Source organism: Phocoena sinus, chromosome 5 (assembly GCF_008692025.1).
Source record: "Phocoena sinus isolate mPhoSin1 chromosome 5, mPhoSin1.pri, whole genome shotgun sequence".
In the NCBI taxonomy this organism is placed as follows: Eukaryota; Metazoa; Chordata; class Mammalia; order Artiodactyla; family Phocoenidae; genus Phocoena; species Phocoena sinus.
In genome coordinates this window covers 87,978,395-88,003,246 of record NC_045767.1, presented here as the reverse complement: position 1 = coordinate 88,003,246, position 24,852 = coordinate 87,978,395, and the positions used below count along the sequence as shown (strand labels likewise).

At 34.1% G+C, this 24,852-nt stretch overlaps 1 protein-coding gene across 1 annotated transcript; it reads left to right on the top strand.

The window, feature by feature from the left end:
* Positions 1–1,835: 1,835 nt before the first annotated feature.
* On the top strand, positions 1,836–15,153 carry SULT1B1 (sulfotransferase family 1B member 1). The gene is made up of 7 exons (XM_032633094.1): positions 1,836–2,106; positions 2,388–2,516; positions 6,142–6,239; positions 7,999–8,125; positions 8,763–8,857; positions 10,991–11,171; positions 14,946–15,153. Exons 1-7 carry the CDS (start codon positions 1,959–1,961, stop codon positions 15,056–15,058), a joined length of 891 nt encoding a protein of 296 aa, XP_032488985.1. The 5' UTR covers positions 1,836–1,958; the 3' UTR covers positions 15,059–15,153.
* The last annotated feature ends 9,699 nt before the right edge of the window (positions 15,154–24,852 follow it).

The window sequence follows — 24,852 nt, the reverse complement described above, 5'->3', positions numbered from 1 at the left end:
TATATATATATAAGTATATATATAATTACATATATATGTATTTATATATATATACATATATATATATGTAATTGATTCTGTTTCTCTTGACAACCCTGACTAATACAGTCTCTTAAGACCCAAAATGTTTTGAATAGATTAAAAGATCAATAAGATTCTAATTCAGGGTTAGCATTATTAGGATTATTATGATAAGGATAGTTTATTAATTAAAGAAGAGGCATAGCAATTTTTATATTATATATATACACATAAAGAGATTTACTATACATAATTGGCTTAGATAATTTTAGAGGCTGATAGGTCCCAAGATGTGCAGGATGAATTGGCAAGCTGTAGACCCAGAATAGCTGATGATTTAGTTCCAGTTTGAGTCTGAATGCCTAAGAACAAGGAGAGCTAATGGTATAGTTCCAGTTCAAAACCTGCCAGGCTTCAGACCCAGGAAAAGTCAATGTTTTAGTTCCAGCCTGAATGCAGGAAAAAAGTTGATGTTACAGTTCAAAGGCCATCAGCTAGGAAGAATTCCTTCTTACTCAGACTTTTTGTTCTATTCAGGTCTTCAACTCACTGAATGAGGCCAACCTACATTAGGGAAAGCAATCTGCTTTATTTAATATACCCATTTACAGATTAATCTCATCCCAAAACATCCTCACAGAAACATCCAGCATAATGTTTGACCAAATATCTGGGTATCTCATGGTCCAGGCAAATTGACACATAAAATTAATCATCATAGCTTCTAAGCAAAATAGAGTAACAGAAACTAAATTTTCCCCCTTGTGTGAAACTACCAAAATGAATGATAGTGGATAGGAAACAAACAAAATGAGCCCTACTGTTTCCCCAGCTTACTGTCATGAGAGAATTTCTGGGCCACAGCTCAGGGAGGAAAACCCAGGTACACCACCAGACAGCCAATAAAAAATATCAGGCAGGCAAACTAGCCGAAGAAGGCAACCATAGGTAAGGGAAAAATTAGTTGACTGAAAACAATCTAGAACTCACACAGATGTTAGAATTAGCAAAAAAAAGATATTAAAATAGTCATTATAGCTATATTCAATATGCTCAAAAAGTTGAGACAGAAAAAGTAAAATCATGCCCAAAATGATCTTCTAGAGATGAAAACTACATCTGAGAAAAACATTCATTGGATGGTATTAACATCAGATTACACATTTCAGAAGAAAAAGTTAGTGAACATGAAGAAATATAGCCATAGAAGTTATCCAAATTGAGAGACAAAAAAGATTTTACAAAATGAATAGAGCTTCAGTGAGCTGTGAACAACTTTATGTAGCCTGGGTTGTCAGAAAAAGAGAGAGAAATAAAAAAAAATTTTTTGGAAGAAATGATGACTGTCAACACAATTCAGAGAAGTTCAATAAATGTGAAGCATAGGCACACAACAACAAACACATGAAAATAACCACACCAAGGCACATCATAATTTAGTTGCTCAAAACCAGTGATAAAAAAAGAGGATCTTAGAAGCAGACAGAGAAAACAAATTCATTATACTCAGAAGAATCAAGGTGAGAAACACAACAGGTTTCCTGTGAGAAAAAATGAGGTACAACTGGATATAACAATGACTGATAGATTTATTTTGCTTTAGGTCCAGATATTTTTTAGCATATTTCTGTGAAGTGGGATTTTTAATTCAAAGTAAAATGTGCAGTTCTATTTCTTTCCAAAGCTTCCATTAAAGACCTTTGATCTGCTTGTCACTGAGCCAGCTGTTGCTCTTGCAATCTACAGCTGTACACCCATAAAAATGCCCTTTGTATTTAGATCTCTTGTGCTCAGTGTGTTAAAGGCCAATTTTACTGTCAAGTTGCAGTATCTTAATAACATTAGTTACTCAGTTTCTTATTTTTACCCTCTTTTTTTCTCCATGATTTGATTATTCTTAAGTATTCAATTAAGTATTTTTATAGTCTGGAACAAAGATGACTTCCCAAAAAGATATCCTGAGAAAAAATCTGAAGATAGTCCATGGCTGTCCCATCACCTATGCTTTTGCAAACAACTGGGAAAAGATTGAACAGTTCCAAAGCAGGCCTGATGACATTGTGATAGCCACTTACCCCAAATCAGGTGAGTTTTGTGGCCTGACAAATGCACGTCTGACTTCAGCTTTTGTTCCCTGAAAATTAGCTTCTCTACAAAATCGCTAACATCCTAAATAAAATTAGTATTCCTAAAAGTCAGTCTAGCCATCTACTTTGAGGATATTAAAATGGACATTTGGGGCATAGAAAGGGAAACTCTGCAGAATTAATTTTCTAAGATAATATATTAAGGTGGCAGGCTTCCAGCTGGGACATTTTGCCCCCAGATTCAGGTGAAGGTTATAAAAATGTTGTCTTTTGCCACAGGTACCACTTGGGTTAGTGAAATTTTGGACATGGTTCTAAATGATGGAGATGTTGAAAACTGTAAGCGAGATGTTATAACTGTGAAAGTTCCAATGTTGGAAATGGCTCTTCCTGGACTGGGGATTTCAGGTAATTTTAAATCACCCAGAAATTATAATTTTGTAGTAGTATTTACATCACATATTAAACACTGTATTTGTGATGTCCATTCAAGGAAAATGGAGTATATTTGGTAACATAAAATGGAAGTTTTGCAAGCAGTACAATAAGCAAGGCATACAGAGAAACTGTAGTTTAGTCCATTGCATGCACATCCAGGTATGCTAATCAAAGATAAAATAACTTTGTTATGGAAAACAACTAAAAATCTCATTGATAAAAAAACCGTTTCTTATCTTTTACTGAATTTTGTTGTATAAAATTTGGCAGATTAGAACAGTAATTTCTTAATTTTAGAACATTGCTGTAATTAAATAAACAAGAAGTACCAATGCCTCATAAAACATAAAATTTATTATTAATATAATTCATTTTTCATTGCACAAATATTTACTGAGTTCTTCTAAATAACTGTGCACTGTTCTATGGACTAGATAAAAAATGATCAGTAGGGGCTTCCCTGGTGTCACAGTGGTTAAGAATCTGCCTGCCAATGCAGGGGACACGGGTTTGAGCCCTGGCCCGGGAAGATCCCACATGCCGCAGAGCAACTAAGCCTGTGCACCACAACTACTGAGCCTGCACTCTAGAGCCTATGCTCTGCAACAAGAGAAGCCACTGCAATGAGAAGCTCTCACACTGCAACGAAGACTAGCCCCTGTTCACGGCAACTAGAAAAAGCCTGCACATAGCAACGGAAGACCCAACGCAGCCAATAAATAAACAAATTAATTAATTAATTAAATCTATTTTTAAAAAGTCAGCAAATTAGATGTCCTATCTCCAAAGAGCTTACAATAACATTGTGACATTAAATAAGTAAAGAAACTAGCAATATACGAATATTGTTAGCCTAACATATCCAGAGAATAGGGCTCTAGGAAAGGGAACATCAGGAGACTTTACTTTAGATTGGGTAGTTAGGGATATCAGCTCTGAATGGAGACCTAAAGCTTTGCACAGTGCTAGAGAAAGCATATTTCAGGAAGATGAAGCATTAGGTATGGGGGCCTAGATGCAGAAAAGACCTAGGTGTAGTCCAGGGACTAAAAAATCAACCACCACCACCAACAACAACAACAATGAGAGAACGGAAAAGTGAGAGGCAAAACAATTGGAGACTGGGCAGGGACAGATCATGCAGGGCTTGTAATTCTTAAGAAATATTCAGTGAGCTAAGAGAGAATCAGCAGAGTAGGGTGTCATGTAAGCAACTGAGAAGGGTTCAAAAAGCGAGGGCTAGCTTTCAAATGCTGCTGGAAACCTGGGATAAAAAGACAGTATTATGGTGGTGAATGTCTATCAATGTAAACATCAGAATTCAAATTATCTCCCCTACTGGAGCTAGTTACTTCCACAGGCAGAGAAGGGCCAGTTGAGAGGGTATATGATTCCCTCTGTGTGGTTGCCTGAAGTCAGAGAGCAAATGCTAAAGCTTGAAACTAAAGGATTATTCTGGGACAAGCAACAAATATGAGTACCGAGTGAGTTAAGACTCCAGAACCATAGAAAAGTATGAAATGAAAAAATGATAGAATCAAAGTAATCAGGGACAGGGGAGTCACAGATTACTGGTGAGAGACAGAGGTTGGGGGTGGGATGTGAGACCGTGTAGCATCACCAGAGAGTGAGTAGGTGAGATTCGGCAGGTAAAGGAGAGTAAACTGACACTCAGGTTTCCTCTGCAACCCGAATGTGTATACTTGCGATGTCATTACATATTCCCAACATCCACATTTAAGTATGTAAAGCGTTCATTTAAAGGACCTCATGTGGCAAAACAATCACAAGACAGAAGAGGTTGAGAAATCTTTCAGTGAAGTTAAGAGATGGAAGAGGAAGAACAAATAGTGAAAACTTTATAAAAGAGACACATAAAATTTCAAGTCATGGACATTGAGGCAGAGTGAGTTGTGGAAGATTATGATTTCTCATTTCTATATGCTGGATAAAGTAGCTGCAGCTACCAGGTCAGTAGAAACATAAGGTATTAGCTGGTGGAATTTTACAGGTGTATAATTAATAGTTCCAGATAAAATCCAGGATACCCAATTAAATTTGAAAATCAGATAGATACTTCTTTTATTTAGTATATTTCAAATATTGCAGGGGAGATACTTACAGGTATCTGTTGTTTATGTGAAGTTCAAATTTAACTGGGATTCTTGCATCTTTATTTCCTAAGTCTGTCAACCCTATCTGCATTGATATTAAGGGGTTCTTCTTGATACCACCATGTGCTATGAACTGTTCTCTACAGACTATTCACTGGTGAACATAACAAGCTATGCTTCTGCTCTTATGGACTCTCCATTCCAGTGTGCATTTGGGAATGAGGATGGGAAGAGGCATGGGAACTGACAATAAACAAATAAATAAACATAAACTGTAAGACAAAATATGTGCTGTATAGAACATTTAAAAAGGATGACTTATTTGCAACTGAATGGCTTTTAAACATATGTAGTTAATTTTGTGAACAATTGAAGCATAGGATTGCTTTGAATGAGTAAGTCATAAAATTTGGGGCAGGTGTGCCTTTGTATGCAAAATATGTGAAGATGATATATATAGGATTAACAGGTAATATAGAGGTTAGACTGGGTGTAAGTAATATTGTGAAAAAATGTACAGGACTGTAAGATTGACTGGATGTGAAACCTGAAGGAGGAGACAAGAATAATTGAGATTTTAGGGACTGACGACTCTATATGGGATGACATCATTAACAGATAAATCTGGGAAGTGATAAAGGCCACTGAGTCCATTAAAAATCATAAATTAAGGGTAATCACAGCTCTTCCTGATCTATGTCAGAAATTCTCTGAGTATGCCTTTACCCCAAAAGTGCCCTCAGACTGGCCAAGTCACTTATAGATTGATCTAGGCCCCTGGGATCTTCCTAGCTCTTCATGTAGAAAATAAATGGATACTTTCTGTCACAAGGAAGTTCATATAACCCTTAACCAAAGACTTAATTTGAAACTAAGTTCTATTACTTATTAGTTGTATGCCTTTAGAAATTTCAGCCAGCACCTAAAAATAGCACAAAAAATTCATTTTTTATATGCGTAGTATATATATATATATGACACATAAAGGAAATAATGAAAATGCAGGTACAACAGGTGATGCTCTACAAAGATCTCATCTATACTACAATAGCTGCTGCATAACAATAGCCAATATGAGAATTACCAGTTATCAATATCTCTACATACAGGAAACATTTTTGTAATTACTTGTAATAATGCAAAGGCATGATAAAACTCCAAATTGCTAAGGTTGGTATTATTACTTGTCATTTGGGAGGTGGTTAAAATGAAGCATAGAGACTCTGGGATACTTTCAGATATTTCATGATGAGTGATAAAGTTAGGATTTGAGCCCAAAGAGGCTAACTGCAGAACCCAAGCTCTTAACCATTAGAAAATATTGGCTCTTAGGATCCAGATAAATGATGCTTGAGATTGGTTCAAAGTTTAGCAGCATTATATACTGGTCAAAAATATTTTGAAAAGTTGATTAAGAAAATCCAGAAATGCAGGCTCCTTGGAGACTCTAGTATCTCCATAACCAAACTAAATTTCCCTAGGTATAGAGCAATTAGAGAAGAATCCATCACCCCGGCTTGTGAAGACACATCTACCAATTGATCTCATTCCTAAGTCTTTCTGGGAAAACAACTGCAAGGTATACTCTAAACCACAAGTAAATTTTTTAATGTGACTTTTAACCCTTTTTCACTCACATAGTAAGTAAAGTAATTGCTCAAATGTTTTGTTTATCTGTTACCATGAGAAGTGAGCTACATTAAAAAAAAGTATTTCGATTAAAAGAATACGTTTTAGCCTAAATGTACATGCTCAAGTTTTCCAAAGTTATGCAGCAACAAAATCCTTATCTCAGCACAATATTACTACTATTATTTCCCAGCTGTCTTATATAGTTTGACCTTCCCTGAAAACTCAGCATAAGGATATCAATTCTTATTTAATAGTTTGGTAAAATTCTTCAGTGAGACATTTGAGCCTGGATATTTGCTTCAGGGAAACTTTTAAATTTAAAACTCATTTTTTTTCCAATAATTGTGAAGCTATTCAGATTGTCTATCTGGCTTTTGCTAGTTTGTGATATGTGAGGAATTCTAAGTTGTTGAGTTTTGTAGTGAAATGTTAGTAATATTCCCATCTTATTCTTTCTTTTAACAGACTTGTTTTTTTACAGCAATTTTATCTATTTTTAAAGCAAATTTATTTTGACAGAAAATTGAGAGGAAGTTAAAGAGGTTTTCCATATATCCCTTGCTCCCACATATCCATAGACTCCCCATCATCAATATCTCTGACCTCTCACCAGAGCAATACATTTGTTAAAATTGATGAACCTACATGGACACATCATTATCACCCAAAGTCCATAATTTACCTTAGGGTTCACTATTGGTGTTGTGCATTCCATGGGTTTGGACAAATGTATGATGACATGTATATACCATTATAGTACCATACAGTGCAGTTTCACTGCCCTATAAATCCTCTGTGCTCCACTGATTCATTTCCTCCCCTTAACCCTGGCAACCACTGATCTTCTTATTGCCTCCACAGTTTTGCCTTTTCCAGTATGTCATATTGTTAGAATCATACAGATGTAGCCTTTTCAGATTGCATTCTTTCACTTAGTAATATGCCTTTAATATTCTTCCATGTCTTTTCATGGCTTGATAGCTCATTTCTTGTTAGTAATGAATAATAGTCTATTGACTGGAGGTACCAGGGTTTATTTATCCAGTAACCTACTGAGGGACATTATGGTTGTTTCCAAATTTTGGCAATTATGAACAAAGCTGGCATAAACACTCATTTGCAGGTTTTTGTGTGAACTTTATTTTTTAACTCCTTTGGGTAAATACCAAGTAATGCAATTTCTGGATCATATGGTAAAAGTATATTTTGTTTTGAGAGAAACAAGTGTCTTATGAAGCAGCAGTACCATTTTGCACCCCCACCAGCAATGAATGAGATTTCCTGATGTTCCACACCCTCACCAGGATTTAGTGTTGTCACTGTTCTAGATTTTGGCCATTCTAAAAAGTATGGAGTTGTGTCTCATTGTTTTAATTTGCATTTCCCTGATGAAGAAAGATGTTTGGTATTTTTTCACACGCTTATTTTTCTTTTAATAGCTGCAAGATTTGTTGTGATATCCCCTGTTTTTTATTGATACTAGTAATTTGTGTCTTCTCTATTTATTTTGTCAGTCTTGTTAGACATTTATCAATTTTCTTGATTTTTTAAAAAAGATCCAGCTTTTTGTTTCATTAATTTTCTTAATATTTTCCTGTTTTTAATTTCATGGATTTCAAACCTGTTAGTTTACATGCCTACTATATGTTACTTTTTTTCTTAAACAAAATATCATGTATTTGATTTTTTTCATCCTCCCCCTGCAGATGATTTATCTGGCTCGAAATGCCAAGGATGTTGCAGTCTCATTTTACCATTTTGACTTAATGAATAATTTACAACCTCTTCCGGGAACCTGGGGAGAATATCTAGAGAAATTCTTGACTGGAAATGGTACGATGGCCTTGGCTAAAAATTAATGTCATTTTAAAATTATTTTAAAAAATAATATTAACCATTACAAGTATGAATTTTCCTTTCAAAACACTTATTTTTCCAAATCAGTAACAAGTACATTCAAATACCATTTAAAAATTAAATCAAATACATCTAATATTTTACTATGACATTCAACATATAAACTTGGTATTAAACATTGGCTTAACAAAAATATTCTTGAATCTCTTTTCAGTTGCTAAAAACTCATTCTCAGTTCCTGCTCAGAATAGAAATTGTTTAACTTGCCCAAATCATTAGTTAAATCTGTTACAGATATATTTATAGTACTTAGGTAAATAATTGATTGAGTACTTCATAAAAGAATAGTTTTCTTCTGTGTGAGGCTAAGTATAATCTATTAGAGGTTAATGTATTTTCATTTGAAATGCTTCTTTTGTACTTAATATTTTTAAAAATCTGATTATACATCCATAAATGGCTGATGGTATATAATTGTTTAAATTGGATTTACAGTCTCAGTTCCCTTGAGTACTAAATTCCACAAAATGTTTGTACATTTTGACTTATTGGTCACAAACAAATCTTTGATTTGATGAATGCTTATGGAAGTAGACTGTTTCTCTGGTTTTAGTGGCCTTCGGCTCCTGGTTTAATCACGTTAAAAGCTGGTGGAAGAAAAAGGAAGAGCACCCAATACTTTTTTTATTCTATGAAGATATGAAAGAGGTAAAATGGTAGAAATGCATTCTAGATAATTCTTTAGCTACATCCTGGGGTAAAAGGATTATTATATTTTTTCAACTTAATCTATGGAGTCCAAAATGACATGATTGCTTTGCCTATTTTCCTTGCCTACTTACCCAAATCTGGTTAAGGTCATTAATGACAATAACTGAAATCAGTGACATTTTTATCCTTATCCTTTTTAACCGTTGTGTTTCTTTTGAGCACCTTCTCTTTTCGAACTTCTCTCCTACATTTAATTGGTTATCACACTGTCATGGTTTTCCTGTGAATCTCTATCACTTAGTCATTTTTCTTTTTGAATTCTTTGCTATAGTTTGATGATCATGTCCAAGCTCACTGTTGCCAAAACTATTTATGTGCTAATGACCCACCAAAAACTCCATTTTAACTTCTACCCTGAATTCAAACCCATGTTTTTATTAAAACAACCCACAAATTTAACATGTTCAAAACTAAACTCATCTTGCTTCTCTCTCTCCAACAGGTAATCCTTTTCCTTTATTCTCTCTTTTGGTTAATGATGTTTGGTTGTTCATTCAGAGTTCAAAGCTTGAAAGTAAATTGTCCTCACTGGCTTTCATGTAGCTGATATGGTTCCACTATATCCTGAACATCCCATTGTTCCACATGCTTTAACTATTATATCTTTCAAATGTGTCCTCCTTTACATCAGCTCAGTGCTTTGTGACCACCTAGAGGGGTGGGATAGGGAGGGTGGGAAGGAGAAGCAAGAGGGAGGGGATATGGGGATATATGCATATGTATAGCTGATTCACTTTGTTATACAGCAGAAACTAACACACTATTGTAAAGCAATTATACTCCAATAAAGATGTTAAAAAAAAAGACAACAGGGCTTCCATGGTGGCGCAGTGGTTGAGAGTCTGCCTACCGATGCAGGGGACGCTGGTTCGTGCCCCGGTCTGGGAAGATCCCACATGCCACGGAGTGGGTGGGCCCGTGAGCCATGGCCGCTGAGCCTGCGCGTCCGGAGCCTGTGCTCCGCAACAGGAGAGGCCACAACAGTGAGAGGTCCGCGTACAGAAAAGAAAAAAAGACAACACACTGAGATTGCAAAAAAAAAAATACACATGCACATACATTCACCACACACACACACACACACACACACACACACACATACATAAACACACAGAGAGTTAATAAGACATATTATTAAATGTTGTTGCTTCCCTATTACATAACAGATACAGTCCAAATCCTTCAGCAGGACATTCAAGGATGTTCTCAATTTTACCCCAATTCATCTTTCTTGATTCATAGCCTTTCCCACTCTTATAAACAACTCAGCTCTAACTGCAACCACTTTGCTTTTTTTCTCCCTTGAACACACTGTGAGAACCTATACCTCCAAGAGTTTTAACTATTTTCTCTGCTGGGAATTCACTCTCCAACCACTCAGCAGACTGCATCTTGGTAAATTCTGACTCATCTTTCTAAACTCAGCTTAGATGTTACCCCCTCAAAATCTTTCTAGATATATCTGTGTAGATTTTAACTTAGCTTCCTAAAAAGTTATAAATATTAAGTTTATGTCATTAGAATCTGATAAAATGATTTATCTCTCAGATTTTTTTCTTCTTATTCTCAAAGACCAATGAATAATTTAGGTCTTGATATCTTTGCAACTTCATTGGAGTTTATTTTTAATAATTTACATCCAAGCAAGATTTGATCAGTATTTACACTTCAAAAATTACCTGGTTTTCCCTGAATTTATTATTTTTGTTTTTAAATATTATTATTAAGAATAAGAAAGCAATTTTGATGAAGAACAGAAAAATAATGGCAGAAGGAATAAAGATACTAGGTCCCTAAAACATTTACATTTCAAATCTGATCACAAATTGAGCTTAAAATCGTTACTATAATCTTTTTCTCTAAATACTGTTAATATTTAGGCCAAGATTTATTCTTATTGTACTTTGAATGTAAAACTAAAAATATAAGATTTAGAACAAACAAAATATTCCATTCTACTTTTACTAAACATAAATTGTTGATTTTTCTCATTTTTATGATTTTTTTCACATTATGTTAATGAGTTATTGTGTACCATTTTCTAGCATATGTCTCTTTACCCACTGATAGAATCCAAAGAAAGAAATCAAGAAGATTGTTAGATTTCTAGAGAAGAACCTGAATGATGAGATCTTGGATAAGATCATCCATCATACCTCCTTTGAAATGATGAAGGACAACCCTCTGGTGAATTATACACATCTACCAAGTACAGTGATGGATCACAGTAAATCCACTTTTATGCGCAAAGGTTAATATTTTGCTGAGTTTAATTTTCCTTTTTGCTTTCTTATGAATTACTCTGAAGTGAGGATTAGCTTTGTAATCTCTATCAAGTTACTTAGCCAATTTTGGCATCAATTTCTTCATCTGTAAAATAAGGACACTAAAAATACCTACCACAAAAGTTGCTGAATTTGATTAGAAATTATTAAAGGAAATAATGCATGTAAACACGTTATTAAAATACCTTGAGTACTTGATACATATTTCTCCTTCTATTTACTACCCTGTTAAAAGGGAGTGGTTTTGTCAATTCTGATGTGAGTCATTCCAAATTTTTTATTACTAAATCTTAAATCTTTGTTTAAATTGTCATAGGCCTCCTTCTCCTCCTCAGTAATAAACTAATGTCACTCAATACAGTACCATCTTCTTTAAAGACCCCTTATTATTTAGAAAGCAGTGGTCATTTTGTTAAAAAGGATTCACCAAGAGTAATGACATTTTTTTACCATATGGGAAGTTTTTGCTCCCTAAAAATACTGTCTGAATTATAGGAAAACATGGAATCTAAAATTAACTTAAGAAAATGACAATAGAGAAATATGACATTCACTGTCAAAATACAGCACTGTTTCCATTAAGGCAAATACTGTATATTATGTTTATTGTATATGGCTTGTGTCAAAAATGTGTTATTAATGATAAAAATAATGCATTTAACAAATTATTAACTAAAATTTGAGAAGTTATCCACCTAGTCTTGCCACCTTTCTTTTCAATGTCCTTTACTGGATTGGAGAGAAAAAGATAAAATTTCAGTTGGTGTGCCGGGAAGTAAATATAACCCTAGGAATATATTGTGCATATGAACATATGGATCAAAACCCTCAATTTTGAAAGAGTTATATGATTACAGATATTTCTAACACAGTTTTCTCTGTACCTTAGTGTAGTCCTATACTAAAAAAACTAAATTATGTTTTTCTTTTAATTTTCAAAAACACTGCACTTAAAAAATAATCTGTGGTATAAGAGGGCAAGGCAAATTTTTCATTGTAAATGGTGCATTACAAGTTTGAACAAAGAAGACTGATAAATGCACAACACACACACATGTTTTTCTTGTGGAAGAAACAGAGACAAAAAACCTCATTAATTAAACAAGGCAAATTTTCATTACGCCAGACCATTGAATGTAACTTCCAGGAGAGTTTTATCCCCAGTCGTATGAAAATTGTTATGATCCAATGATATCTCATTAGGGTATAAAGATAGATGAGATAAACTCAGTATCTGGATTCCATGCTTTCACCAACTTCAAAGGAAAAGGGTATATGAGAGAGATAGTCTTTACATCCCCCTCTGGGAGTAGTGAAGATTATAACCTTTGTGGTGAGATTGCTCTGGGATTTATCGAGGCTATGCCACTCACTGAACCTTTGACTTTGCATATATTAATAAATCTGCCACAGTTTCGGTTACATCACTGACAAAATGAAGAAAGGAATAACACCTATAGCACAAGTTTTGGGGGAGGATTTTGGGAAAAGATATATAAGCATTTACTATATTTTTTCTGACCAAAAATGATATACACAAAAGTAGCAAGTCATATTAGTCTAATATGTTCTAATCTAATAGTTCAAGATTCATCTACTCATTTATTCATTCATGCATTCAATAACACTTAAAGAATACCCTTTATTCATTAGTTAATATTTATGAAAAGCTCTTCATGAACACCTATATGCAGCTCATATTCTCTAGAATATAAATGACATGTACATCTACCTCAAGAAGCTCATAATATAATACAAGAGGCATGCATGTAATGAATATTGAAAAGGGCTCAAAAGTGAAGAATGAACAAAGGGCCAAGCATAGTTTGGCCTTCAGTCTTGAAGGAGTCCACGCTGGATAAATCAAGGTCAAAATTTAGTCACACAATAGTAACGATGTTAGGGAGAGGATAGATAATGTCCAATGTTTATGCCTATGTCCCAAACAGCAACAAAACAGAAAACCTTGAGATTTGGCAAGAATTTATTTCATCAAAAAAAATTTTATACTTCCCTCACTCTTGTGAAGCAAATGTGTTTGTGTATATAGTATTTATACTCAAAATAGAAGATTATTAGACTACTTTATATATGACTCTTTATTGTTTAAATATGCACTTTCTCTTTTCAGTGACATCTTTAGAGGTGTACTATCCCAGATATGCACTACCCTCACATACATTCCAAAGAACTATTATCATTTGGCGAAAACAGAATAAAGTAAAATAACCAGGGAAACAACCTTGTCTATGGGGATATTTTTCATTAAAAGGGTTTTAAATCTTCATGAAGCAATCATGGGTTAATAAGGCTTGAAATTCAACACTATTATATTTAATATTAAATAAATTGGCAAAATTAATGTTTTCTTCCAAACCCATTAGCAGTACATTAAAAATTTATTAATTTTCCAAATATATATTTTTAAGCATCCAGTATAAAAGATTAAAAGTAAATTTATATCCCAACAGTTTCACCTTTGTAAAAATGGTTCAGGGATTTTATGTGTTTGATTTTAATGCTATTCTTCTCCTCTAAAATTAAAATAAGATATGTCTAGTGAATTCAGGAAACACAAATATCATCCAAATATCATAACATCCTCATTTATTATTTTTGTGAAATGATACTTATCAGCTTTCTGTTTCATGGTTTAATTGTGCTTATGACCAGGTCTTTGTACAGTTTCCAAAAGTAACTCATGAAATAGAATACTCCCTGACCATTGATCCAGTGGCCAGTGGTAACCCCATGACCTAGGACAATTAGAAACACTAAAAGAATCTCTTTTGGGAAACTATTGTACAGCCCATAAATTTAGACAAGAAAATTAACTCTTCTTATGTATTTTTAAAAGCCAGACTCTGCACCTTATTTTTGATAAAGGAGGCAAGAATATATAATGGAGAAAAGACAGCCTCTTCAATAAGAGGTGCTGGAAAAACTGGACAGCTACATGTAAAAGAATGAAATTAGAACACTTCCTAACACCATACACAAAATAAACTCAAAATGGATTAAAGACCTAAATGTAAGGCCACACACTATAAAACTCTTAGAGGAAAACATAGGCAGAATACTCTATGACATAAATCACAGCAAGATCCTTTTTGACCCACCTTCTAGAGAAATAGAAATAAAAACAAAAATAAACAAATGGGACCTAATGAAACTTCAAAGCTTTTGCACAGCAAAGAAACCAGCACCAAGATGAAAAGACAACCCTCAGAATGGGAGAAAATATTTGCAAACAAAGCAACTGACAAAGGATTAATCTCCAAAATTTACAAGCAGCTCAATATCAAAAAAACAAACAACCCAATCCAAAAATGGGCAGAAGACCTAAATAGACATTTCTCCAAAGAAGATATACAGATTTCCAACAAACATATGAAAGGATGCTCAACATCACTAATCATTAGAGAAATGCAAATCAAAACTACAATGAGGTATCACCTCACACCAGTCAGAATGGCCATCATCAAAAAATCTACAAACAATAAATTCTGGATATGATGTGGAGAAAAGGGAACCCTCTTGTACTTGGTGGGAATGTAAATTGATACAGCTACTATGGAGAACAGTATGGAGATTCCTTAAAAAACTAAAAATAGAACTACCATACGACCCAGCAATCCCACTACTGGGATTACAAATCTTTTCTTTTGGTATACATTAGCTTTTCCTTCATAATGAAAATATTTTATTCATTCATATGTTTTCTTATTTGTAATTTTTAGGGATTGCAGGTGACTGGAAGAATTACTTCACTGTCACCCAAAATGAGAAATTTGATGCCATTTATAAGAAGGAAATGTCTGAAACTGAACTTCATTTCCACACAGAGATTTAAAGAGCCTAAACTGAAAATTTGAAGAGAGAAGTCTGACCTGCAGTGTGTTGAAACAGGGACAGTTATGACTTGATTTGGGCAATTGAATGGTTTTATAAAGGGTAAAAAATGTGCTTTTAAAACTTTGATTTTTCAGTGTTGTTAATCAAGTCCCCACTCACCAAGCTTCCAAATTCCCTAAAATTAGGACAAACTGTTACCTTTTTGTACACTATTCCTGCCTTTTCCTAGAGTAGTACTGACAAGAGAGAAAGTTTCCTACTCAATCTCCATATATTGTGGTTTAAAATGAAGTTCTACTCCCTACTAACCTAGCCCAAGAAATGCTGCTTTAACACTCACACTATGTTTCCTAGCTCTGCTCCAATTTCCCTTTCCTAAAAACTTGACCCTGGACGTTCTCTTCCATTGCTGTCTTCTGGGTTTCATGTTGTTCCCTGAGTCATAGCTCATCTTGTAATGCCTCTCTTGGAATTATACGGTTCATGTCCTAGATAGTATGGTTCAAATTTTGGAAATGTTATTTCCATACCTAATTTCTGTTTCTTCAAATTTCTAATTTCTGAGTGTGTAATTTTTGAGTCTCTAAATGTGAAAGATCATCATTAGTCTCCCTAAGGCTCTCCCCTGGGAACAGGAGCTCTGGTCTGAGAGTCTGGGTCAAGGGCTGGAACCTGTTTCCTGTGGAGAGTCCTTCTAAAATTCAACAGCTTCTTCTGAATTCCTGAGAATTTCTTATTGCCATGATATGTTTACCATTTGGGAAATTTGGTTTCTTCATCTTGTGTCTGAACAGATGTGTATCCCTTAATACCACTTTCAATACCCCACATATAATCACATCTACTGCTAAAACTTTCCCAATCTGGTGCCTACAAGAGACTCTCTAGGCTGAATCTCCACCTACACCCTCCAGACCCAATGTCCCTTCTACCTACTTTTCCACACTTAGGTCTATCTGCTGGTCTCTTTCATAGATGTTTCTTTGAAACATAAGTCTTTAAGTAAATGTTCATATGTTTTAAGGTAAATTTTACAGGAAATGTCTCATTTAAAGAGATACATTAACATTCTTTTATTTTTAATTGAAGCATAGTTGATTAACAATATTATATTAGCTTCAGGTGTACAACATAGTGAGTCAATTTTTAATAAACTGTACTACAAAGTTATTACAAAATAAAGATTATATTTCTCTAATAAACTGTACTACAAAGTTATTACAAAATAAAGATTATATTTCTCTGTGCTGTACAATATATCCTCGTTGCTTATTTATTTTACACATAGTAGTTTGCATAGTTTAATCATATACCACTATTTTGCCCCTCCCTACTTCCATCTTCCCACTGGTAACCACTAATTTGTTCTCTACATCTCTGAATCTGTTTCTGTTATGTTATATTTGTTTGTTTTATTTTTTAGATTCCACTCATAAGAGATAAGGTAGAGTATGTCTTTCTCTGTCCAACTCATTTCACTAAGCATAATACCCTCTAAGTATACTTACATTATTGCAAATGTCAGAATTTCATTCTGCCTATGACTCAGTAATATTCTGTGTGCATATTTATCCATTCATCATCTTCTTTATACATTCATCAGTTGATGGATACTTAGGTTGCATCCATATCTCATCTATTGTAAATAATGCTGCTATGGACATTGGAGTGAATGCATCTTTCAGATTAGTGTTTTTGTTTCCTTTGTATTTATACCCAGCAGTGGAATTGCTGGATCATACGGTCATTGTATCTTCAGTTTTTTGAGGAACCTCCATAATGTTTTCCATAGTTTCTGTGCCAATTTATTTTCCCACCAACAGTGTACTAGGGTTCCCTTTTCTCCACATCCGTGCCAAAACTTGTTATTTCTTGTCTTTTAAATAACAGCCTTTCTGACAAGTGTGAGATAATGTCTTCTTGTGGTTTTGATTTGCGTCTCTCTGATAATTAGCAATGCTGAGCATTTTTTTCATGTACCTGTTGGTGGTCTGTATATCTTTTTGTAAAACTGTCTATTCAGGTCTTCTGCCATTTTTTGATTGAGTTGTTTGTTTCTTTTGATATCAAGTTGTATGAACTATTTGTATATTTTTGATATTAACCCATTATTAATCATATAATGTTCAAATATTTTCTCCCATTCTCCCAGTAGGTTGTCTTTTCATTTCCTCTATGCTTTCCTTTGCTGTGAAAAATGTTTTAAGTTTAATTAGTTCCCATTTATTTATTTTTACTTTTGTTTCTTTTTCCTTAGGAGACAGAACCAAAAAAAATATATTGCTATGATTTCTGTCAAACAGTGTTCTACCTATGTTCTCTTCTAGGAGTTTTATGGTTTCAGGTCTTACATCTAGGTCTTTAATCCATTTTTATTTTATTTTTGTATAAGGTGTTAGAAAATGTTCTATTTTGATTTTTTTACACATAATTGTCCAGTTTTCCCAGCATCTCTTATTGAAGAGACTGCCTTTTCTCCATTGTATATTCTTGCCTCCTTTGCCATAGATTAATTGACCATAAGTGTTTGGGTTTATTCTGTTCCATTTATCTAGGTGTCTGATTTTGTGCCAGTATCATACTGTTAGATTACTGTAGCTTTGTAGTGTAGTCTGAAATCAGGGAACATGATACTTCCAGCTTTGTCCTTTTTTTCTCAAGATTGCTTTGGAAATCCAGGGTCTTTTGTGGTTCCATGTATATTTTAGGATTATTTCTTCTAGTTCTGTGAAAAGTGTCATGAGTATTTTCTTAGGGATTACATTAAATCTCTAGATTGCTGTGCATAGTATGGACATTTTAAGAATACTAATTCTTCCAATCCAAAAACACATGCTACCTTTCCATTTTTTTGCATCATCTTCAATCTCCTTCATCAAAGTTTCATAGTTTCAGCATTTAGGTTTTTCACCTACTCATGTAAGTTTATATTTTTGATGAGATATTTAAACAGTATTGTTTTCTTGCTTTCTCTTTCTGATAGTTTATTATTAGCATATAGAAAAGCAACATATTTCTTTATATTAATCTTCTATCCTACAATTTTACTGAATTCATTTATTACTCCTAATTATTTTTTCGTGGAGACTTTAGAGTTTTCTATACACAGCATCTTGTCATCTGCAAATAATGACAGTTTTACTTCTTACCTTCCAATTTGGATTCATTTTACTTTTCATGTTCTATTGCTCTTGCTAGGGCTTCTAATACTTATGTTAAATAGAACAAGTATGCTAGAGTGGGCATCCTTGTCTTTTTCCTGATTTTAGAGGAAAAGATTTCAGCTTTTTACCATTGAGTATGATGTTAAGTGTGGGTTTGACATAAATTAAATAGTCTTTATGAATTCCTCTATACCAACTTTGAAGAGAGTTTTTATCTCATCAAATAGGTGTTGAATAGGTGTTAAATTCTGTCAAATGTTTTTCTGCATTTATTGAAATCATCATGTGAATATGATGTATCACATTGATTTGAAAATATTGAACCATCCTTGCACCCCTGGAATAAATCCCATTTGATCATGGTGTATGATCCTTTTTATATATTGTTAAATTTGATTTGCTAATATTTTGTTGAGGATTTTTTTCATTTATATTCATCAGAGATATTGGTCTGTAATTTTCTTTTTTTTAATTGTCTTTGTCTGGTTTAGGTATCAGGGTAATGGTGGCCTCGTATAATGTATCTGGAAGAGTTCCATTCTCTTCAATTTTTTGAAATAGTTTGAGAAGGATAGGGATTAGCTCTTTTTTACATTTGGCAGCATTCCCACTGTGAAGCCTTCTGGACCTGCACTTTCATTTCCTGGGAGTATTTTTTAATTACTAATGTAATTTCACTACTAGTGATCAGTCTGTTTCAGATTGTCTATTTCTTCCTGATTAAGTCTTGGAAGACTGTATGTTTCTAGAAATTTCTCCATTTCTTCGGTGGTTGTCCAGTTTGTTGGCATATAACTGTTCATTATACTCTCTTGTGATTTATTGCATCTCTGTGATATCAGTGGTTATTTCTCCTCTTTAATTTCTTATTTTGTTCAATTGGGTCCTCTTATTTTCTTGATTAGCTTGGTGAAAGGTAAATTAATTTTGTTATCTTTTCAAAAAAAACTCTTGGTTTCATTGACCTATTCTATTTTGTTTTTGTGCTCTCTATTTTATGTATTTCCTCTCTTATCTTTATTATTTTCTTCCTTCTGCTCACTTAGGGCTCTGTTTGTTCTTCTCTTCTTAAAATTCCTTTAGATGGTTGATTAAATTTTTTTTTTTTAGGTAGACCTGTATCACTATAAACTTCCCTCTTGGAACTACTCTTGCTCTGATTTTCAAAGTTTTGTTTCAATTCTCATTTGTCTTGAGGTATTTTCTGATTTCTTTTTCCATTTCTTCATTGACCCATTTGGTTTTTAGTATCATATTGTTTAGTCTCCACGTGTTTGTGCTTTTCCCATTTTTCTTCCTGTAATTGATTTCTAGTTTTATACCATTGTGGTCAGAAAAATTGCTTGATATACTTTGTATCCTCTTAAATCTGTTGAGACTTGTTTTGTGGCCTATGATGTGATCTATCCTGGAAAATGTTTCATGTCCATTTGAAAAGAATGTTTATTCTGCTGTTTTCAGATGAAATGTCCTGTAGACACCTATTAAAGTACAACTGGTCTAATGTGTCATTTAAGACGACTGTTTCCTTATTGATTTTCTGTATGGATGATCTGTCCATTGATGTAAATTATGTGTTGAAGTCTGCTATGATTATTGTGTTATTGCTATTTTCTCCCTTTATGTCCGTTAATATATGCTTTATATATTTAGGTTCTTCTGTATTTACTGCATATATGTTAATGAGTGTTATGTCCTCTTCTTGTATTGGTACCTTTATCATTATATAATGCCATTCTTTGTCTTTTATTATAGACTTGGTGTTAAAGTCTATTTTGTCTTATATGAGTATTGCTACCCCCACTTTCTTGTCATTTCTGTTTGCATGAAATATCTTTTTCCATGCTTTCACTTTTAGTCTGTGTGTGTCTTTGGCCCTGAAGAGAATCTTTTGTAGGCAGCATACTGAATGGTCTTGTTTTTTTAATCCAATCAGCCATACCATGTCTTTTTATTGGATCATTTAGTCCATTGACATTTAAAGTGATTATTGCTAGGTATGTCCTCATTGTTATTTTGTTACCTGTTTTTTGGTTGTTTTTGTCATTCTTCTCTGTTCTTTTCTTCTTTCTTTCCTTGTGGTTTGATGATTTTCTTTAGTGGTATGCTTGTGTTTCTTTCTCTCTAGTTTTTGTGTGTCTGTTGTAGTTTTTTTATTTGTGGTTACCATGGGCTTCCTATATGTAGACCTATAACTGTACCTACTTTTTTTTTTTTTTTTTTGCAGTATGCGGGCCTCTCACTGTTGTGGCCTCTCCCATTGCAGAGCACAGGCTCTGGACACACAGGCTCAGCAGCCATGGCTCATGGGCCCAGCTGCTCCGTGGCATGTGGGATCTTCCTGGACCAAGGCATGAACACGTGTCCCCTGCATTGGCAGGCGGACTCTCAAGCACTGCACCACCAGGGAAGTCCAAAGATCTATATTTTTTTCTCTCCTCCCCCCCCTTTTTTAATGTCTTATTTTACATCTTTATGTACTCACTTGAAATGTCAATGGACTAAGCACTCCAATCAAAAGACATAGTGTTGGGCTTCCCTGGTGGCGCAGTGGTTGAGAGTCTGCCTGCCGATGCAGGGGACGCGGGTTCGTGCCCCGGTCTGGGGGGATCCCACGTGCCGCGGAGCGGCTGGGTCCGTGAGCCATGGCCGCTGGGCCTGCGCGTCCGGAGCCTGTGCTCCACAACAGTGAGAGCCCCGCCTACCGCAAAAAAAAAAAAAAAAAAAAAAAAAAAAAAGACATAGTGTTTATCCCTTTATTGATTATTTAGTTATATTTGATTTTACAAATTTTAGTCTTTTAATCATTGTTCTAGTTTACTTAAGTGGTTGATCCTCAGCCTTTACTATATATTTACCTTTACTAATAAATAAACTATATTTACCTTTACTAATAAATAAAAATAGGATTTTCCCTTTCCTATAGACACTTCTTGCCATAGCCTATTATTTTTCATTTAGAGAAGACCTTTCAACATTTCTTTTAGGATAGGTTTAGCATTGATGTGCTCCTTTAGTTTTTGCTTGTCTAAAAATTTCTTTATCTCCCTTTCAATTCTAAATGATAATCTTTCTGGGTAGACTATCCTAGGTTGCAGGTTTTTCCTTTTCAGCACTTTGACTATATCATGCCACTCCCTTCTGGCCTGCAAGGTTTCTGCAGAAAACTCAGCTGATAACCTCATAGGCATTCCCTTGTATATGACTTTTTGTTTTTCTCTTGCTGCCTTTAGAATTCTCTCTTTATCCTTAACTTTTGCCACTTTAATTATGATATTTTTTGGTGTAGGTCTGGTTGCATTCATCTTGTTTGGGACCCTCTGTGTTTCCTGTATCTGGATATCTATTTCCTTCTTTAAGCTTGGGAAATTTTCAGCCATGATTTCATCAAATACATTTTTGACTTTCTTCTCTCTCTCTCTTCTCCTTTTGGGACCCCAATAATGCAAATTTTGGTATACTTCATATTTTCCCAGCAATCCCTTAAGCTATTCTCATTTTTTATTTTTTTTTAATTTTTCCTGTTCTGATTGGGTGATTTCCATTATTTTATCTTATAGATAACTTATGTATTCTTTGGTATCACCTTTGTCTTTCACAGCTGAACTCTCCACTCGGCCACTCCCACTTTTGTCCTGGTGTGGAGCTGCACCACAGAACAAGTGGGGACAGTTAAAGTGCTAGGTGTGGGTTGGGGCATTGGTTGTAACACTCCTTACACCAGTGTAGAGCTGCATTGTAAAGTAAGTGGGGCCAAAGTGGTGGCTCAGTTCAGGCTGTGGTGTGCACCAGTGTGGTCACAGGAAAGTGGCCTGTGACTTATGCAGTTTCAGTCTGCCTTCTCTCCCTGATTTGGGGAATAAGCAAGTGTGTGCATACTCCTCATGAGTGGAGTCCAGGCTTCCCACAGTCCTCCTGTTAGTCCCACCAGCGTTTCAACAAATCTAGGGGACTTGTCTTCCCAGTGCTGGACCCCAGGGCTGGGGCATCCAATCTGTGGCTCAAACCACTCACTTCTAGGAAGGGTCTCCGTCCATGTAATCTCCCTTTTTTTATGAATCTTCTCCCAGGGGCATAGGTCCTGACCATATCACTTCTCTTCCCTTCCTACTTGATTCCATATGGACCTTTCTTACAACCTTCATTGTGCAATAGTCTTTTTGCCAGTTCCCAGTTAGTTTTCAGAGAGAATTATTCCACATATCGATGTATTTTTGATGTGCTCATAGGGGAAGATGAATTCCACATCCTCCTACACCAACATCTTCATCTCCTCTTGATTCAATTAGCTATTAAGTCCAGATATGATTACACACTGATAAAATCATATAGAATTCAGTATCAATACTACCCTTGTTCAATTTTGTATTGCTATAAGTGTTGAAAAATTACTATAAATAAGTAAATAAGATGATAGGAATTTTTCCCCCAATGTCATTCAATTCTCTAAATTAGTTCTGACAAAACTCACACATCAAAAACTATCAAAATCATAAAAATGTTAAATATATATTGGATGACAACTCTATTAGACACTCCTTCTTTGTTATTTGCTAAAAGCAAAGAATTGAAAGTCATCTGATGTTCAAAAGGATTTTCTACCCAGTAAATAGACTCATGCTTTGTCTCAATTCTAATAAGGGTGCTAAAATGACTTTACCAAGACTTATCATACAATTTTTAATTAGTGCTGCTGCATTTTCACTTAAAGGCAAATTATTTAACCTGAAAAACATAGAAAAAATTGGGGAAAAAAAGTATTGGGAATTGATGTGTACTGTTTCCAATTCAACATTTTTGACAAAATGTTTTTGTTGTTGTTGCACACTTTATTTTTTAATTTTTTAAATTTTAAAAACATTTAATTTTTTTTCATTGAAATATAGTTGATTTACAACATTATATTTGTTTCAGTTATACAGCAAAGTGATTCATATATGTACATATATATATATATATTCTTTTCCACACACTTGAAATACATTTTCTTTAAAATTTGGGGATTCATAATTATCATATTAAATCTGCCATTTAATTTTATTGGTAATGTCAGTCCATATTGTCATACAATTAAATCAGATTTATTAGTATTTTATTGTTTCAAGAACATTGAAGATTAGTAGATAAAAACTAATATATATAAAATAGATGAACAATAAGGTCTTATTATGTAGCCAGGGAATTATAACCAATATCCTGTAATAAACCAAAATGGAAAAGAATATGAAAAAGACTACATATGTATATCTGAATCACTTTGCTATACACCAGAAACTAACGCAACATTGTAAATCAGCTATTCTTCAATATATATGTATATAAAGGCTTGGTTAGTTCAGGTTTAAAAAAAAAAAAAGAGCAATGAAGAACAGCCAAGTAAATTCAGAGAAATGGTAGAAGTCTACAGTACTCACAAGCATCCTCATTATCACAGCTTCTCCTTTCCAGAATTTATAGAATTATAAGCTAATTGTTTAAACCTCAAAATTTTTAGGTACATTGAAAAAAGTATCAAGTGATTTGCAGTTCTAAAGATGGTGTATTTTTCAGCATTAAACTCTAAGGGAAGACCATATTAAATTAATTTTATTATGTAATAGAGGGACAGGCCTTAAAGAAAAAGAGAAATGGCTAGATTTTTCATTTACTAGACCTCAGTTAGACTTCTATTTTCACCTTCTAGTCTAATTAGCAGTCAGTCCAGAAGTTTATGGATCATATTCCATGGAATCCCCAGAGTCTTCAAAGAGGCCAAGGGACTGGGAATGCAACAATGGAGTGAGGGGCATTTGGCCTCCCCTCTCTAATTTCAAATACAATAATTGTGCTTTTTTTTTTAACTTTTCATTTAGAACAATTTTAGATTTACAGAATTATTGCAAAGGGGTAGTACAGAGAACCTCACACCTGGATACCTCACACTCAGTTTCCTCTATAATTAATATCTTACATTAATATGACATACTTATCATGATAAATGAACAAATATTGATACATTGCTATTAACTAAAACCCAAACATTATTTAGATTTACTTGGTTATTCTCTAATGTTGTTTTTCTGTGCCAGCATCCTATTCAGGGTATCACATTACATTTAATCACTGTGTTCTTAGGTTCCTCGTAAGTGTCAAAATCTTCTCAGGCTTTCTGTGTTTTTGATGATCTTGACAGTTTTGAGGAGTACTCAACTATTTTTTAGAATGTCCCTCAATTGGTATGTATGTGATATTTTTCTCATGATTATACTGAGGTAATGTTTTGGGGGAAAAAGACTGTAGAGTTAAGGTACCATTCTCACCATATTAACTATATGACCTATCAGTATTAATGTTCACCTTGCTCACCTGGTTGAAGTAGTATTTATCAGGTTTCTCCACTGCAAAGTTACTCTTTTTTTCTCCCTTTCCATATTGTACACTTTGGAAGAAAATCAGTCTGCAGCTCATACGTAATAAGCAGGAAATAATGCTTCATCTACTGAAAGATGTAGTATCTACAGAAATTAGGATTACTCTGTGTGGGAGATTTTTAAATTCTCAACCATTTATTTATTTAATGATTTATTTAATCAGTAAGGGCTCATAGATAATTGTATTATACTTTTGGTTATAAGTCAGTAATACTGTA

Coding starts and splice junctions, on each gene's coding strand:
- SULT1B1 (XM_032633094.1), top strand. CDS start 1,959: ATGACTTCCCAAAAAGATATCCTGAGAAAAAATCTGAAGATAGTCCAT. Junction 6,240..7,998: donor TCTGGGAAAACAACTGCAAG/GTATACTCTAAA, acceptor CTCCCCCTGCAG/ATGATTTATCTGGCTCGAAA. Junction 8,858..10,990: donor TCTATGAAGATATGAAAGAG/GTAAAATGGTAG, acceptor ACCCACTGATAG/AATCCAAAGAAAGAAATCAA.